The sequence below is a fragment of the Mauremys reevesii genome, linkage group 2, assembly GCF_016161935.1.
Source record: "Mauremys reevesii isolate NIE-2019 linkage group 2, ASM1616193v1, whole genome shotgun sequence".
In the NCBI taxonomy this organism is placed as follows: domain Eukaryota; kingdom Metazoa; phylum Chordata; order Testudines; family Geoemydidae; genus Mauremys; species Mauremys reevesii.
This window is the reverse complement of record NC_052624.1, coordinates 177310346-177329425: the sequence shown is the minus strand read 5'-3', so window position 1 is coordinate 177329425 and position 19080 is coordinate 177310346. Positions and strand designations below refer to the sequence as shown.

Below are 19080 nucleotides of genomic sequence, written 5' to 3'. Positions count from 1 at the left end.
GTATTCTAAAATGTGCAGTTTAAACATAGAACAAGCGTTTCTACTGTATTTAAATAATTTAGGAACTTTCACAATAATTTAGCATTTTAACAAGTGGTGTATCATTAGGGCTAAGTATTGAAGTGTTCCTGAGGGAGTATTCTGATCTAAGGAAGCATGAAGCTAAACTGATTTTCACTACAATGGTGTTTAATCTATTTTTTTGGTTACTACTTGCAAAACGTTGAATGTCTGCTTTAGAGATGCACCATTTGCATGATTAGATCTCTTCCCCCCCCCCACACACACACACTCTCTCTCTCTCCCCCTCCCCTGGCAGGAGTGAGCTCACTGCTTCTTGTAAACTTGTTTTCCACTTACACAGGGTAATTTTAAAGTATTGCCTACTAACTGCAAACCAGCTTAGACGCTGCCAACTTCTTAAACTGCAGAGCCACTGTATACAATTTGAACCTCAGCTAATACTCATTCCTAGAGCTAAGGAAGTGGATAAACACTGAGTTCAGCCACAGTATAAAGACCCACTGTATTTTGCTTTCCTTTCTGGCTTCACTGTGTGGTAGGGCAGCAGGTTTCACCAACAGTGTGTGTGGTGCGCCCCCCCCTCCCCTTCCCTTCATAAGCAGTTCCTGTTCTGCACATGCTGTAAGCACAGCCATTTGGATACAATACTAGCATGAATAGGTTAGACAACAAAGCTGGGAGGTGAGCCTACACCACAAACTCAAATAGCTGAGTTAGCCATACTAGTATAATTAAATGGTTTTGGGAGAATGACAGGTTTGCATACAGTAACAGTGAATATGAACTACTGCTAGATAGAGATGATGGGCTAAGTTTGCTTAGGCCATTGCTTTTCAGTACAGATATGGCAGGGGAGGGCAAAGTATGGTCTGCGGGCAGGATCCGGCGTGTCAGGGCTTTCAGTCTGGCCCGTGGGATTGCCAGCCCCATGGCACAGCAGGGCTAAGGCAGCCTCCTTGTCTGCCCTGGCCCTGTGTGGCTCCCAGAAGGAGCCAGCACCAAGTCCCTGCAGGGCAGAAGGCTCTGTGCACTGCAGGCACCGCCCCCTGCAGCTCCCAGTGGCTGGGAACAGGGAACTGCAGCCAATGCGAGCTTTGGGGGAGGTACCCACAGGTTTGAGCCCCCTACTGCCCTATGTTGAGCCCCCCTTGCACTCTGCATCCTAACCCCTTGCCCTGAGCCCCCTCCTGCATGCTGCATCCCCTCCTGCACCCTGAGCCCCTTCCTGCACACCCCAAACCCTCCTGCCCCAGCCCTACATTCATGGCCCTGCATACAATTTCCCCACCCAGATGTAGCCCTTAGGCCAAAAAGTTTGACCATCCCTGGGATGTGGGGTGGCTATTTGACTTGATGGGCAGCCTTCTGCCTGTATCTAAAATCAGGACACTGACCAAACTTTCTCAGCTGGAGACCCAGCTTCCAAACCTAGACCCCTCAAAAGAGCACCTCTCCTCCTGCCCCCCAAATTATGATGGCACTGTACAAATAGTCTAATGAGCCCTGTCCAAAGAAATTACAATCTAAGACGACAAGATTTAAAAAGTAATAGGTTTATCTTACACTATAGCCATTGCAAACAAATGGCGATAGGCTTGCTATTTTAGGGAAAAAATCATTAGCATTAAAAGGTGTATTTTGCACATGCTTTTCCTTCAAATAATAATTTTACCTTAACTACACTATTTACTGTTAAATCATTCCATGGGCTAGATAGAATATAACTTCCCATTTAATCTTTATTCACTAAAGCTGGAATGTCTAATGGGTGTGGATCGAGCTTAATTGTACCAGCATAAAATTGTTCTAATGATGTATGGTCTTCTCCCTGAAGATGTGCATTTTTGAACTCTTAAGATTAGTTATAACCTTTAAAACTAAAACTCAAATCAAGATTTCTGAAAGGCTCATAGCATTCTAAACAGGAATCTAGTTTCCTCTATATAAATGAATTCATTCTATGTATCACAGAAGGGTGCATATGACCTTATCAGTTGCCTGTAGATGGTATGGTGCAACAGACTGCAAAGTAGAGAGACTGTACTAGAGCAAAACTTCAAAACAGATTGTAGAATCAAAAAAAAGAAACTTGACCTCTCATGTTAAGGTTCTGCTCTTAAGTGCTCAAGATGTCAATCATATGACCAGATTTATGGTGAATTGCTACAGTTAACGGTGTACTTTCTCTTGTTTATATATTTAATCTTCTCTCAAATTAGAAGTTTGTTTTTACAAAGTACTTGAATTCAGCTGTCACTGCCTCTGGCTTCAGTCTGTTTCTCACACTCAAATGGGTGCTTGCAGTTGCCACTTTGTTTGGAATTGATCAGGGCATTCAGTTGTCTGATACATCAAAGACCATTTATACCATTCAATTCCTCAATAAAAATCTAAGCCCTGAAGTGTCCTTTCATTGGAAGAGTGACATTACCACAAACCTTTGAGTTTTGAAATTAATTCCTTCGTCATAGCTACAGTTTGCTAGCAAGTACATGTTTGGCTTCCCTGCTCTGCCTTTCATAAAAAAGTTCATTCACAGCTGTTTGCCTATTTAGAACATCAGCTTTAAGAATTCACTTCTAAAGTGCCTTTAGCCTATCAATTAAATGTGACCAAGTTCTGCTCTAGTTATCACAAAACTGGATAGCAATAGCACAGTTGACAAGCCTCAGTGACTGTAGGCTGGTCTGTATAAAATACAAATACCCTTTTGTATTCCTGCTTCAGCTAAAGCATTAGGTATGAAAGATGCAAGGTAAAAACAGTGAAAGGGGAAAAGGACAAGCTAATCATGGACTGAAGTGTGTCTCCACTTATGGAGAAGTGTTGGGTGGGGAGCTGCAGTTGAATGCTGAGGAGTGATTAAAATCAACCTCGATATTACCATTCAGAGTTCTGTGAACGAGACTACCTAAAGGTGGTAGGTTGAAAAGTTCTCTTTGCAATAAGCAGCTCCTGTTTCAGGCTTTAGGCATATTTCAGAAGAAATTACTTATGAGGGAGTGTGTGCTTTGCTTTATAAGAAGGTTAATTCAGTCATGATGCAGAATCCTTGCAGCAATGGGATGAGTTGCAGCTCTGGTAGTATTGTAGCTGGAGCGTTGCCACGTGTTGACATTTTTTTTCCTGTAGAGCATCAGTAGCTCTTCACTGCAAGTATGGCTTGGCTAAGATAAAAGGGATGTTTATTTTAAAGGTTTAGCTAACACTTCCGGCATACTCTAGGAACCACTACAACTTCCTTCCTTCCTGTATAGAGGCCATTTTCTGCCCACAGTGAGAGAGAATGAAAATAATTCCTTGGTATTACACTAGGTGACTTTGAGGGCTTATCTTTACTGATAACTCAGCCTACAACTTGTATTGCCTTAACCCAACTCCTGTCCATACACTTGTCTCTAGTTTGAATGAGGTACTTTAACCTGAGTGAGTTAGCCCGTCATCTGCTGTGAACTGAAGCTCAAAAAAGCCCCTCAAACAGATGCATTTATACTAGCAAAAGCACTGTTTTGCTGGTATAATCTATTTCTCTCATGGGAGGCGGGAAACACCCCAGCATCTGGTATTGTCCACAGTAGGAGTGCTTTGCCAACGTGGTATGCTGATAGCTATTCCAGCAAAGCCTTCCCAATGTAGACCCGGCTTTAATAAAGTAGTGAGACCTTGCTGCTAATCCAATCACTTTGTGCATCCTCAGTGTTGTTTTGTAGTTTGGCCAAAGTCACTTGAGGTTAGCTAATGTGTGGCAATAGCTCAAGTGTAGCCAGTGTAAACTAACTGCACTGAAAGCAGCTGAACCCTTGAAATAGGTAATTACTGCTTTCAAAGGTGAGCAGTACAGTAATAGTGAAGTAGGTGAGCTGCCCCTCCCAAGTTTCCAACTGTTCCCATCACCTGTACAGCTCCACCAAGGGGAGCCCTACTGGAAATAGACCAGCGTCATTTTTATTAAGTTTTCTGATGTTGCTTAGAGCAACAGAGCTAGGTGAGACTACTCCAGCCCTACACCTTGTCTCCACTAGGCTTTTACAGCAAGCTAAGATAGATGTCTGTCAAAAAAACCAACACCCCTCCCCCCGCCCCAACCACCTATTTTGGAAGTGAAGAGAAACTTGAGGTTCCAGCACAGTCAAACTTCTGAAAAGAAGCAGCTAAGAGTATGACTAAGTTCCCTGTTTTCAGAGATGACTAGCACATTTAACTACAAAGCTGTTGTCAGTTTTAAAAATATAATTTGATAAGTGATTAAGGCCACAAATATCTTAGCTATCAAAACACTTAACTTTTAAAAATTTTAGTACATGCTTGTGCTTTAGTAATTCTAATAGGCTAGAACATTATGTAAAATGTTTAACGCTTTGGATTTGTCTACACCAGGGAAGTTTGAAGTGTTAACCACATATAGCTCCTCAGCCCATGTAACATAACTTAACACAGTAGAATAGATACCTGGGTTCCAGCAAATCCATGTTTCTGAACGTCCAGTTGGATAAACCTCTAAATGGATGTGTGGCAGATGCTGCTGCATACCATGCAACCTCTAAACCATCCTCAGCCCGACAGACCAGTAACAATCTGAGGAAGCTTGTTTCCTCAGGGAAATGGATGCTCTTGTCAAGGTACACACAGTTCCAGGAATGCCTCCTTACTTATGTAATACAACCACTGGTGTTTGTCCCACCAGTCTGTTTCTGGACCATAAACAATTAGCACTCCCTGGGGTGAACAATATTGGCAGCCGAGGTGGGTGTCTGACCATTCCCCAGTGAACTCTGAGATCAGCTTGTCTTACACCAGCTCACTGCTGCCTCAGAAGTTCTAATCAATACACTGGAAGCCACCAGAACAGATGACCTGGGAGTAGGGATTTTAGAATTTCCCTAAAATTATTCTACATTCAGAGGCTTTCTAACATCTTCACTAGAGTCTCACGGACCACCATCCCTTCCCATTTGCAATCACTTAGAAGCTCCAGGACAATTACACTTGCTTTCATGGAATACTAGGAAAATATTTAACAGCTGGAAACCATGACAAGGAGCCAGACCTATGTAACCAATCAGCCAGGTCACCAGCAAGTCCTTTTCAGTTTGAGACACCCTAGGCCTCAGTCCCATATGCTACAGGTCTCTGACTGTCTTGACTTTTTTGTTGGTTTTCAGTGCTATTGAATTCCAAGCAGCAGCACTTTTAATTAAATCAAGTAAAATACAAGTACAAGCAAATATTATGGTTATGTGCATTTATTTTGATTTTTAAAAGTATGTAAATGTATATGCAAGTTAGGTGCAGCCCTCAGGCTCCAAGTAAGTAGCCAGTTACAGCCCCTCGGGGTTGAGAAGTTTGGACATCCCCTCGTTTAGAGGAGCCATTAAATCACAGAGAACACATTTATACCAATCTCAGTATTTCTGTTGAAAGCAGAAATGTTGCAGGGAGGTATGACCTCTATTCTGATGGACACAATGCTTAATCTTACAGATAGGTTTCATTGTGAGTTAAAACTACAACAAACAATATTTCATAATTTTTATTGATGGCATTTATCCCATGGTTTAACATGTTAATTATACTGTAATAAACATGGCTTTAATATTAAACTTTTTCCTTATTATCCAAAGTCACCACAGTCCATTTCTGTAAATATAAAAATATATACTTAATACTTTGTACAATACTGGTTTTTGGTCCAAACAAAAATGGATCAGAAAAGCCAATAAACTCACTTTAAGAATTCCCAATTTTATTTAAAGATTTTCCAAATGGATTTAGGCAACTTTGAATAATGGGATTTACATAATAAAATCTGAGACAATACTAAACAAAAATTGCCATAACACAAAATTAAAATTTCAAGTTCACAGATTTGTTATGCCAAAAGAGAGAAACAAAATTGTATTTACACTTTTTCATAATAAAATAACAAAAAGGCGAGACAGGTGATAAAGAGCTGTAAGAATGAAAATATAGAAATAGCATATAATTATTAAATGGAGAACTACAGATCTAACAAGTCCTTAGCAGGGACCATCCTTTAATCAGTCTTCCTCTATCAGAAAATTTTAGTGCACAATACACCCAACTCACTCACTTCACACATACACCAGCACAAACTCAGCATAGAAATCATTCATTATCAACATTCTCTACTCTATACAGAATCCCTTCACTGATATAATTACAATTTTGAGGCGTCAGTAAACGCAAATGAGCGCACATAGTGGTGCAGATGAAGAGGTATTATACAAAGCTATTTGCTGTGCGGGCTATATTCATGTCTATAGCCAGACCATGCCAAGTCTGAATAAAGAAATTGCTGGATTCTAAAATAGTTTTGCTTGAGAACCTTCCTGTTGCCAACTCTACCTCTTACCAAAGAAAACTAAATGAGGAAAAAGACAGCAGAGTTTTGAATTTCTTTAGGCAGATCTGACTTCAGCTAAACCCAGCATGAGGTACAATCCAATAAGTGCAGGGCACCAGCTGTTGTGAAAGTTGCTGTCTAACAACCACTGACAATTATTTTCTACGTCTAACTGCAGTCTTTATCTTCCGCCCAGAAACTGAAGATCCAGAAGCAGAGAAAATATTTTTCCCGTTAGACCTGTCAAAAAGAATTCACAAGTAGTCAAAAATCTAGCATGCTGCCACTGCAAATCTCAGGATTTTTCTGGAATAATTTAAAATAACCATCTGTATTCTGACAGCAATTAGCCAGGCCCAAACTTCATAAAATCCGACGCAAGAGAAGGATTCCAGAAACAAAATAAGCATCCGCGTTTCCTGTATTACAGTACAGAACACACAGAACAAGATGAATAAGTAGCTGGCTTTAAAGTAGATGCAAGGTCTGCAAACATGAAAGGTGGCCTAATTTTCATGCATAAAAAGTGATTCTGTGCCTCACTTCAGACACTTTAAAAAGAACCTGATCTTCAGCGGACAGATGCTCAACATCTGCAAATCAGGCCCCTTTATGTCAGAACACCTAAATAATCATGTAAATGAAGACTGATTTGGGAGTTAGACGCTGCACATACTCAACACTATGAATTAGGATCCTTATTCCTCCCACCACCACCCTTTTAGTCACTTAAAGATATTCTTACCCCATTGTAAATGCTGGAGTCGGGTTAAATGGAAATCCTGAAGAGCTAGAAGGCTGGGTTGGTGGCGCTGGTGCACCTGGATTTCCACCAAAAGTAAATACTCCTGGACTATTACTTGTGAAGCTGAAATTAGTATCACTACGTCCAAACTGGAATACAGCACCTAAAAAAAGACGAAGTCTACGTTTAACGCCTCCAATGCAAAAAAATCACATTTCTTCCCCTTTGCCATTCTACCACATAAGTTTGTGTCACAAGACTACAGGCTTCCCTAAAGCAGTGATACCAAAGTAGCTATTGCTGTAACTAACCTAAAATCTACACTAAAAATATTAACTCATTTAAGTGGGGCAACTTCATGGAGGACTGGGACTTTCAAGCCAACGGCTACTTCAGCATTGCTGATTCAGATAGAAGGTGTGAATGCGGCAGCTTTTAATATGTGCAGCGCGTTTATTAAGTCATTTAGGGTAAATGACAGTCAATTCCTCTTTATTCTCGATATTTGTGCATTTCAAACTATGTGCCTTTAGAAGTAAGAATAATTAATTATAAAAGCAGGGCATGTGGCATATTTTGAATGGTCTGAACATTTTTAGGAAGCCTTTCAAAAAGGAAATTGAAGAGCTATACTTAAAATACATTTGTAATCACAGGTAATGCTGCCCACAGATTGGATTTATGCATAATACTTGAAGTGGTTTACAATTTATCTGGTCATTCGTAAGTCAATACATACTGTAAAGTTTTCTGAACCAAGAATTATATTCAAGTATTGTTTGTTATCAAACAAACAACAGAATGGTTCAAACAGATGAGTTTCAGCATATTCACATAGGCTTTCAGTGAGAGGACTCAGTTACAGACAGGCTCCAGAAGAGAATTCTTCTAGGCAAGGCAAGCCAAGGCACCTCACTTTTATTAACCAAGTATTTCTTTGCAACTTACATTTTTCAATACTGAAGTCACAACTACTGTGATTTCAACTTAAAAGGACACTCCCATAGCTTAAGCCCAAATGTTGGTGCTGTTAAAGAAGTGTTACTGAACCTAAGGCCTTGTCTACGGGAGAGGGGGTGGGGGGTGGGGGGGGGGAATGTAGACAAGCCCTGAGTTAGAAATCACAGGTAAGATTTTTTTTAAAAGTGGGTCCCTAAAGTCAGTCTCTTAAACCTATAGGAGAGCTTCTAAAAATTAGGCTACTTAGTTAGGTGCCTAAGTATAAATTAAAATGTTCAAAATAAAAAAAATACAATAAGAATGAAAATGAAGAGTAAAAGTTTTAAAAAAAAAATACGAAATGAGTCTGCAAAACCATTAAAACTGGGAGGCAGACTCAAGGGTAGGTGTACTGCCTGAACCAAAAGGTAGGCAATTTTTTTAAATTGCTGAAGGTAGTTAAGATTTCAAGTTAATCATTAAACCCCAAACCTAGACCCCAGACTGCGGTGAGGACCACACCCACTGCAGGACAGGGGCCTGACTATTTCAATCTGAACACTTTATTTGCAATGTTTACAACCCAGCCCATTACAGGACAAACAAAATCCACTCAAAAATGAAACTGACTACTGTACTTCTACTGTCCAAACTGAGTGAAATGCAAAAAACAGATTTAAGAATGAGTCATACAATTTAAGGGTATTATCGTTAATATAGGTAAGGAAATGTGGGTTTTCTTTTAAATACATTTAAACTTGACAGTGCCCTTTTAAAACTGTTGTTTCCCTATTTTCTGTGACAGCAGTAACCTTACAGCTACAAGCCTAGCTGTAAATAAAATCTTCCTTTACAGCTGAATGTTGTGGTTTTGATATTTAAGCAAACAGTTTATACTGTGCTAACAAGTTTACAAATTCACCACCCTGATGGCTCAACAACATTCAATATGTTTGTATAACACCTAATGCAATGGAGCCCTCACTTGGTTTGCAGTTAGGCACTACCACAATATAAACATTACATATTTTGTGCAGACCAGGGAATCAGAAAGAGACTGATCTCTAAATGCCACCAGATCAAAGGAGGGCTGACTAAGTCTTTCAAACTAATGGAAATAAAGTGTTGATATTGTGCTATGACTAACTGATTACTGACCTGTATTATTTGCTTATTTTCCTAGATGATATTTATAATTTCTATAGAATTACTGCATATGCCCCAGTTAATGAATAAAGCTCCCACAAAGACAAGGAAGCTGGGAAATTTTTCTATTTAATAATAAATATGATTCTATTCTGAGAAACTACTACTTAAGCTACCATAATCAAAACAATAATAAATAATAAACTACAGTGACAGAAGAGGATCCTCACACGTGCATGGCCCTGTCCAGGCTTAGACTATATTCATCTTCAAGTCACACTGCCTTCAACCTCATGGTGTGAGTTTCATATATTTCATACTGTGTTCTAAGATTTCTTAATTTTAACACTAACATTCTTGAAAGAGAACAAACACACAAACCACTGATGTGCTTGCAACCTTAATTTCACCCTCATGAATTTTGTGGGGAAGTTTCTGATGAAGATGGGGGGGTAACATCTGACCTCTAGGAACGAGGCAAATTACTGAATAATTCTGTTAATGGACATTACAAGTTATAATAATCAGATTCTATTTCCTATCTGTAATAAAGTGTTTAATATGCACTATGTTTGAGAGAAGAGATTGTTTTATTTTTAATGTATTCCTTAAAAGTTGTAGCGTTTTACCAAAAGCTGGCAAGAAATCCCACGTAGCCTTACTACTTACTGAACATTTACAGAGAATTCTTCCTAGAAACAATCTACATCTTGAGACCAAAACAGATGTCAGCCATGAAGGGCTTGCACTCACCGGAATTAGGTGTTGTACCGGAGCCAAAGCCAGGCTGTTGGCTTGCCTGCTGTCCAAACACAGGAGGCTGATTACTGCTTGACACAGACCCGAAGGCTGGAGGTGCAGGCTGAGAGCCAGCTGAAAATAATGAAGTTGATGATAATGATCCAAAAGTTGGAGCATTTGGCTGGCTGGCACCTTGACTTTGACCAAATGTTGGTGTCTGGCTGGCACCAAATGCTGGTGTCTGGCTGGGACCAGCAGCAGGTGCTGAAGACCCAGAGCCAAACACAAATGAAGAGGAAGAACCTAGAAAAGCAAGGAAGCAGACCAGAAAGTTTAGTATTGCATTCTGGTTTTTTGCAAGGACAAAACTAGGCTTTCATTTTTAAAGCATCGTCTTTCAGGATTAACAACCAAATGCTACATTTAAGCCCAAAAGAAATCTGAAGTGGCTGAAATAACCCCTACAACAACTGGAGTACATAAAACTGAAAGTAGCAATTCAAGCACCGAAAAAAGCACAATTGGTACAACAGCACATTTCCTCTGCATGAAGGGTTACTGTCAGGTTTTTAAAAAGAGAATTTTACTCCTGGCCTAAATACCTGTACATTGCATTTCATACTTAACATGAAATGGTCACTATACGAAGTAAATTGTTCAACAGAAACACCACAATTATCTGATCTAATAGCAGGTACACACTAATGGTGAATTTTTATTCATATAGTTGTTAAGAGTTGTTTGTGTCACATCAAGCCAATAACAAAGAGGGCAGTTTGCAAACTTTTATTTATATTTATTCAGTTTTAGTAACTTTTCTGTCAGACATTTAAAGTGTGGTTCTACTCCTGTCTAGAAGTGGCGGGGTGAGGGTGCCCATGTTTATTGTCTTAATGATTCCATGTCGAATGTGCTCAATAAGGTTTGAGGTTCTTCCAATAACTGTGAGCCCACAAACTCAACCTGAGATCTGAGTTAAGCTGGGTTCCTTCCTGCTTGCAGTCACAGCTGACTCACCAGTAATGTAAGTCCTGCAGGCCAAATTAGGCCCCCAATGACAATCTCACTTTCTTCAAATTGTGTATAAGATTAGAATTCAGTAAAACAATTCTACTGATGATGCATAGGAGAAATAGAACCCTACCTAGCTCACTCTCCTAGCTGCCTTTGCTGTGCTGCGCTAACAGAAATAAAATGCAGTAGAGAAACATATAACTGACGTCCAGTAACAACTGAACGCACAGGGAACACATCTGCCAAGTAGAAAGTGTCACTATTTCAATGACTTTTCATTTTGTCTAACCACATTTCAGGCAGCACTTACACAACCGAGAAAAAGAGCATGGTCTACTGCACTATAACTTAGAATGAAGGAAAACAGACTTAACTGCACATACAATTTTGGATTTCTGCATTAGAAATAAATTCATATCATGTCATTTCTGTCTCAGATTCAGTGCAATTTATTCAAAGTGACACGCTGGTTTGCTGGCAAACAAGCTCTAATTCAGAGTTAGGATGTTATTTGTTCTTAAAAAATGTGGAATTCTTCATATGGCAATTCCAGGTCCACACTCTGAATGCTGCTTCTTGCACAAAGAGTTCCTGAACGTAACTTCTGGGGTTATGAGGGTTGGAGACAACCAAATTTAAATTCTGCTTCTTAATAGAAAGAACAACAAAATAAATTTTACTTAAATCACTGGATGGTTTGAGCCTTGCACTGTATCTTTGAGTTTAAGTTAAACTCATGCCAAATTAGATGACACATTTTAGGATTTTAGACTCTGATCTTTAATTTGTTTGAATCAATGGAAGATAAACAGGATCACTGTTCTTAACTCATTAACATGGAAGAAACAAATCTGAACTTAAATGAACCAGTCATAGTAGCAGCAGCAAACGCATGAGTGTTGTGCTTAAACGCTGCACTAATGAAGATGGCTGCATTAAGGTAAAGAAGTCAAGAATTCTATGCTTAAAAATACTAATGACATTTGAGGATTTTCACATGTGGAAGGTTGAGTGGGAAGCTAAAAAATGAACCATTTTCACTGAGAAACCTGAGTGCTGTCAAGTTGATTTGAGCTGCAGAGGCGGCGAATTGAGAACCAAGGGCTCAGCAACAGAACTATGACAGCAACAATATTGTGGCAACAAATGGACCCAGACCAGCCAACATCTAGTGAGAGCTTTAACTTTTCCAAGAGGTTCCACCCCCCTTTTTTTATTTTTTAAAATCTCTTCACATTTTTAAAAATTGGGATGTTAGGCTGGATTTTCAAAAACTGGTTCTGGTACAGCAATATTCCATAACTTCAATCAAATTTCTCTACGGTTTCCATGGTGGAAGCAGAACTCTAGTTATATGAACTGGAAACCAAATAGGGAGGTTATGTGATGTATAAAACAATGCCTGTGACACTTTGTTTCTAATACTTCTGCCTTTTTTCCAATAGGAACGCCTTATGACTTTTCCTAAACATTTCTGTGACAAAGTCCTTGAGATGTGCTGATGAAAAGTACTAAGAGCTAGGCATTTTTTTTCATAACAAGATAGCCCCACTAATGATTGTTTGACTCCTTTGTCGTACAAAGAATAATGAATAGTCCTGTACACAGCCCATGTATTCTCCACAGTAAAATGCTGATGGAAATAAAATTGTGTTGGTCCTACATCTACCCACAACTGTGACATTACCAGCACTACATTGTATATATACCTGTAGAACTTGATGTGGTTGTGGCCCCAAAGTTGAAACCAGGGGTTGCAGTATTGTTACTGCCTGTTCCTGACCCAAAGAGAAATGAACCAACAGCTGCACCTGTGCTGGAGGAGGTGGTTGCTGGTTTGTTTTCTTGAGAGAACCCGAATGACTGAGGGGCATTGGATTCGGAGGCATTGCCAAATGCAGAGCTGCTCACAGTGTTGCTGGCCTGTCCAAACAAAAAGGCAGCGGCAACTGGCGGAGGATTTGAGGCAGAGGAGGAGCTGCCAAACACACTACTGCTGTTAGCTGAAGTGCTTGGTATGGCTGTGCTGGAGGAACCAGAGCTCAAGAAACCAAAGGCTGGCTTTGCTGCCCCTTGATCTGAAAAGAAGGAAAGCAATTATGAACTACTTTAGAAATGGCAAATGAGGCGCTGAAGGCACAACATATTTTTGTTTCAAGCACTGTATACCAACAACACCACTGGATGACACCTAAGTATCACAGCTTCTATCTCACCTATGTAAAACCAAGGTGAAATGCATTAATTGGTCTCTTTCCCAGGAAAAATACAATCAACGGGGGATGGGGGGGGGGGGGTTAAGAAGAAGACTACAAGGCAGAGGAAAGGCACTCCTGTCTTGGCTCTACTTGCGGCTGGCAAGAGTAGGGGTGTTCGCTAAGGAAATATGTACTAGCATTACATATGTACAAGTACTTCAGGGTTTTGGTTTGTTTTTGTGCCATCCAGTAATTTGTTTTTCCAGTAGTGGAAATGCTTGGTAGTAAATTATTCCAAGAGACATCAGAACAAATAGTTTTATGGCTATGCTAAATGGATCCTACTTCGAGGGGGGAAAAAGGACAGACTGATTTAGAGATATTTCTTCTCCAGCCCACTGTGAATCTAAGGACCTGATCCTAAGTCAGGCAAAACTCAACAACTAAAGTGAGCACTTTGCCTGTGTAAAGGCTGCAAGGTCCGACCCTAGTTGCACTTTCACAAAAATTCAAGGGTGCCCTGTTTATCTCTAATGGGGGTTAAAGTTTACTAATTAACCCCTGTGCTATCTGGAAAATAATTAAAATTGTCTGGTAAAAGTGCATATATAAATATGCATATTTAAGTACCTTCAAGATTTCCTACAAAAGCAAAGAAGACTAACTCTCCTCAGTCCGATTTCTTCATCAACCATTTTGTTTTAAGACATTAAACTAAGTTTACTCACATTTTGGAATTAAGGCAAAGCTTTAAGCCAGTGGCTCTCAAACTTTTGTACCGGTGACCCCATTCACATAGCAAGCCTCTGAGTGTGACCCCCCTCCAATTAAAAACACTTTTAAAATATATTTAACACTATTATAAATGCAGGAGGCAAAGCGGGGTTTGGGGTGGAGGCTGACAGCTCACGACCCCCACCATGTAATAACCTCATGACCCCCTGAGGGGTCCCGAACCTCTGTTTGAGAACCTCTGCTTTAAGCTTTCTCTAAGTCTGTTGCTGTGTCCATTTCTCAGTCTTAACTGTCTGGCATCTTGCTTTCATTTCTCAGTCTCCATTTTTCTATTACTTAGGCCTCTGTTTCATCTCTCCCTTTCTTTGGGGATGGAGATGGGGCCACTTTGAGGAATTAAGTTCCCCTTTCGCCATAAAGGGCTGTCACCAATCTTTTCAGTTAGAACTAACAAGAGTCCTTGATGACACTGACTCTGGGATTAAAATAGTACTGTAAATATTTGTGTCGTGGTATTTCATCTCAGAACTCTGGGCCCTCATTCTCTTGTTTGTCTAGCAACATCATGCAGTTTTAGGATTTCATAGATCATTAGGGTTGGAAGGGACCTCAGGAGATCATCTAGTCCAAACCCCTGCTCAAAGCAGGACCAATTCCCAAATGGCCTTCTCAAGGATTGAACTCACAACCCTGAGTATTTCAAACAACATAACACTGTGAAGAGACTAATTAAAAACACTATTTTTAGTCAGAGTTACTGACAAAACTCTTTGCTAATCCTCTAGAGAAAAGAAGTCGGTTTTAAAACATGACAGGTAGTTGGGCACAACTAGAACTTAACAGCCAGAAAGTGACATCAATAAAAAGCTCATTTTCACCTGCAAAGGTGGAGATATTACCAATATATGGGCTAATGTGGGACAATATACTAGTACCAGATTTTGTACCAGTGTAACTATTTCAGTTAGGGCTGTGATTTATTTTATCTTTTTTTATGGATATAGTTATACTGGTATAACTTCTCGTGTGGACACAGTTATAGCAGTATAGCATATTCCCTATCCCATATTGGAATAAGCTGCACAGTATAAGGCACCTTTACACCGGGATAACTGCACCCACACTGTACTATTGGTATGGAAAGCGAGAGGTACAAATTTTGTATTTCGGCAAGGCCTACTAGAGAATGGTTCTTATGTGCAGTAAATATTTTGTCAAAGTTTCAATCAGTGGTGTTCAACTCCACTGAAGTCGATAGAGAAATTGTAACAATTCTGTTATTCTCTAAGACCCAAAATTGTAAATTTATCTTCATGTAGTAAATAAAAGCTTTTCTAAAGACCTAACACACGGACAAATCACTCAAATATATTTGTTTTCTTGGCAGTGACTTAATTTTGTTACTTCATGGACTTGACCAGACAACTAAAGTTTAAGGCAAGAGATTCTTTTACCTGCAGTATTGGTTTGTGCCCCAAATGTAAAAGCTGGCTTTGTTTGCTCAGCTTCCTTCTCTTCTGGTTTTGTTAAGTTGAAACTGAATGGGGGTTTTGCTGTGCTCTCTTCTTTGGTCTGCTCAGACTTCCCAAATGAAAAGATGGGTTGCGCCTTTGGCTCCTCATTGTCAACCGTCTTCCTGAACACTAATGAAGTAGCAGAGGTAACGGAGTCCTGTTTCTCCTCTGTCCTTCCCAAGACAAACTGTGAGGCAGATGCGGGCTCCATGCTGCCAAAAGTGAAGCCTCCCTTGGCTGAAGGAGTTTCATCTTTTTTCTCCTCTGACTTTTTAAATAAAAAAGGAGTTGCTGCAACTTCCTTTTCTGCCACTGTTCCAAAACTGAATCCACTCACTCCTGTTTTATTCTCTGATGTAGCTATGGAGGCAGTAGAACTTGTGCCAAAACTGAAACCCCCTAAAACAGGTTCGTCTTTCTTTTCCTGCTGTCCAAGATTGGATGTCCCAAACTGAAATGCTGAAGTAGATGGATTGCTTGTACCAGAGGGAAGTCCAAAGTTAAAACTGCTATTCTTACTGTCTTTTTTACTCTCCTCTGATTTAGAGTCTGAGGAAGAGACTCCAAATTTGAAGTCCCCTGAAGTTTTAGAGAAACTGAAGCCCCCAGTCATGTTGTTTGTTACAGATCCCAACTCTGATGTAGTACCAAACTTCAAACCCCCTTGTTCTCCAAATTTAAAACTTTCTGTGCTTCCTAATGTCTGAGATGACTCAGAGGATGATGACTGAATACCAAATTTAAATGATGGTGCAGCAGCATCTGAGGACACAGCAGCAGTACCAAAACCTGCAGAAAGAAATAATAGACTACATTTGTAATACAGACACATGCACTTAAGTCCTGCTCTGCAACAACATTGCTATTCTGGTCCTGATCCTTTCCTGAGCCAATTATATCCAAAAGTCTTTTACTAGAAATGCCTTTTGTTTATAGATTGTCAGTTACTCTAGCATACAGACCCTCTCAAATGAGTGGCGCTGTATCCGCAACTAGGGTCAAAGAACTGTACTTACGACTCACTCTAAACCGAAGTTTGACGTGTATATAAAAAGTTAACAGATTTGGTGATATGGAATACTTTACGAACAAGAACATTATTCCACCCACAACAAGAGATATTTTCCCCCATACATACACACAAAGACAATGCTGAGCCCTAACAATTAATATATAAATTTGTGAAAGTTTTTTTTTCTTCTGATATATCACACACACACTTTGGAAAAATGCGGCAATTCACACCAATCTTCCACTACAACAGATAGAAAACAATGGAAAGAGTGCAATTATTATTTCCGTCATGAAGCATTACCTTTGAGCTCAGGTTTGGTGCCTGGTTTTGCATTCTCACAAGCTATGCACTTTGTGGCCTCTGCTTTGTTTTGTACCAAGCATGTTTCACAGTCCCAGCTTCCCTCAGGTTTCTTGAATTTGTCTAATCCCAGAAATCCTCCAGAAGGAGCAGAGAAAGAGGATGTGCTGCTACTAGTCACAGGCACTGAACCCCCTAGGAAACAAAGGGAAGTGTTAAAAGTCTATTTCAAATATAAAATAAATAAATATGACCATTTTATGAAGCTCTTAAGTTTCAGCTACACTTTCAAGATGTATAAACTGATCAAGCACAAGTGGCAGAAACAAAACCTGCAGATTATCTTAAATATAATTTAGTATCTCTGAAGAATCTTGAAGAGCTTTACAAACTTAAAAGTAATATACAGACGACACAGAGGGATTACTGGAAGCACCCTAAAATGCAGCCAACGCTAGGTTTAAACAGCTAATGCAGTTCATAGGCTACAGCAACATACCTCAGCTATTTAAGATATAAAGTGAAGGAGACTGTATCGAACTGAAACTGCAGGAGAAATTTAGGTGGACAGAAGGTAATTACCAGATTTGGAATTAATTCTGCCCCAACTTGTAAAATGCCATGAGGTAAGGAGTTATTTACCAGGCAGACTCATCAGCAAATTCCAACCAGATCTCTTCCTCCTTTCTCTCTGCCCCGTAAGCCTGAACAGAGGACTAAACACTCTTGCAGCAGCAGTGGCTCCTCCCCTCCTCCTCCTTCCTCTTTGCTGGTTGCTAAAGCTACTCCCCACCCGCCACAACTGTAAAAGGCTAGAGGAGAAGAGGAAAGGCTGGTGATAAGGCAGAAAGAAGAGACTTGTCTAAAACCACATACCCCTGTCAGTGATAAAAGAGCTAGATCTCATGAGCTCCAGACTCCCAATGCTATGCTAAATCACCCAAACCAACTGGCTTCAACAGCAACAGAGGCTTCTTTGAAGAGACATGGAAGGCACCATATTATCTGAACACTGGCTTGCTCTCATTTGTAGCTGGCTCCTTCTGCCTGCCCTGCAACCTAGACCCATTGTCATCCCCCAACAGAGTGTGTCAGTGGATGCTGCTTCCGTAGCAGGCAGTCTGACTTCCATAACAAATACTCAGACTGAAGCACAAATCCAAATCCAGCAGGTATATAAAGGGTCCCCCGGAACACCAGTTTAATCCCAGCAAATATCCCGATGAATTGGGTCTTCAAAGCAGCCAGATTGAAGAACTGCCTGCCCACCTTCTACTCTTCTCAAATTCACCCTCCTTTGATTTCAACCATGGAAGATAGGGAAGATATTCACTCTCATCCCACAATTTATCTTATAGAATGATCAGATATTCTTTGCCCTCTCCCCCCACCCTAATTCTCATCCTTGATGGCTCTAGAGGCCATGCAGTTTTCTGCATTATGGGGATCACACTGAAATCTTTTATTTCCAAAACGCTTCTCAGCAATAGCCCAAAGCCTCACAAGCCACATCTAAAGGGCTAGCTCACACAAGCGTCCCTGAAGTAACAACGTGTTCACTATGGTGCTGAAAGTCCACAAAAGCAACAATCTCTGGAATGTATTATATATATTTGGAAGAAATTCCACTCTAACTGTGCAGAGTGGTTGTCAGAATTTTTCAGGAAGGCTTTAAAAAGGTGATAGCACATGACATATTACTAGAACAACTCATCCTTAAAGTCCATCAGGGGTCCTTTAGGAAGGGTTTTCCATCATTTCCCACCAACCTAGAATCTAGATTTTTTACAGCTCACAGAAAATCTACAAACTAAGCCTTGGCCAACAGTCATTTTGGAGTCTTGGCTTAGTGGTCTGCAGACCCACCCCACTTCCAAACCCTTAATGGGATTCCCTTTTTCTAGCTCTCTGGAGGAGTGGCCTTTCTGGTGGCCATCACTTAGGCCAGGAAGGTGGGCGGGCTAGCTAGCTGCTCTCTCTGTGGATGCCTATTCCTGCAAAAGGTGCCCCAACTTGGAGATGTTCCTAGTTTTATGCCTAAAGATAGATGGCCTTATTTCAGTGCATCTCCCTTCATTCTGTTCCTGCCCAGCTTTACTGAAAGTAGCCACGTGGCAGTCAGGTGCATAAAATTATAAATAAAAATCAAAACATATTAATTTTATGCACTACAAACAAAAATCAGATGCAGTCAGGGTCAAAACATATTTATAAAGAGCTCAAAGCTTCTGCAAGGAAGAGTGGTTCTCTTCAACTGTTGTAAAAATGAAAGTATATGCAGGTAGCATCTCAGAGGCCAGAAGGAGCCATCATGATCATTTAGTCTGACCTGTACATCACAGGCC

General features: G+C 40.2%; 1 protein-coding gene across 3 annotated transcripts in view; it reads right to left on the bottom strand.

Annotated features, from left to right (window-relative positions):
• Positions 1–6029: 6029 nt before the first annotated feature.
• Positions 6030–19080, bottom strand: part of NUP153 (nucleoporin 153) — a 66847-nt gene continuing 53796 nt past the window's right edge. For all 3 annotated transcript variants that reach the window (XM_039521952.1, XM_039521950.1, XM_039521953.1), the window contains 6 exons: positions 16736–16930; positions 15361–16209; positions 12683–13051; positions 9972–10262; positions 7134–7296; positions 6030–6628 (listed from right to left, as the gene is read on the bottom strand). In XM_039521952.1, coding sequence (XP_039377886.1) covers positions 6544–6628; positions 7134–7296; positions 9972–10262; positions 12683–13051; positions 15361–16209; positions 16736–16930 — 1952 coding nt within the window. In that variant the 3' untranslated portion in view covers positions 6030–6543. The remainder of the gene's footprint in view (positions 6629–7133; positions 7297–9971; positions 10263–12682; positions 13052–15360; positions 16210–16735; positions 16931–19080) is intronic.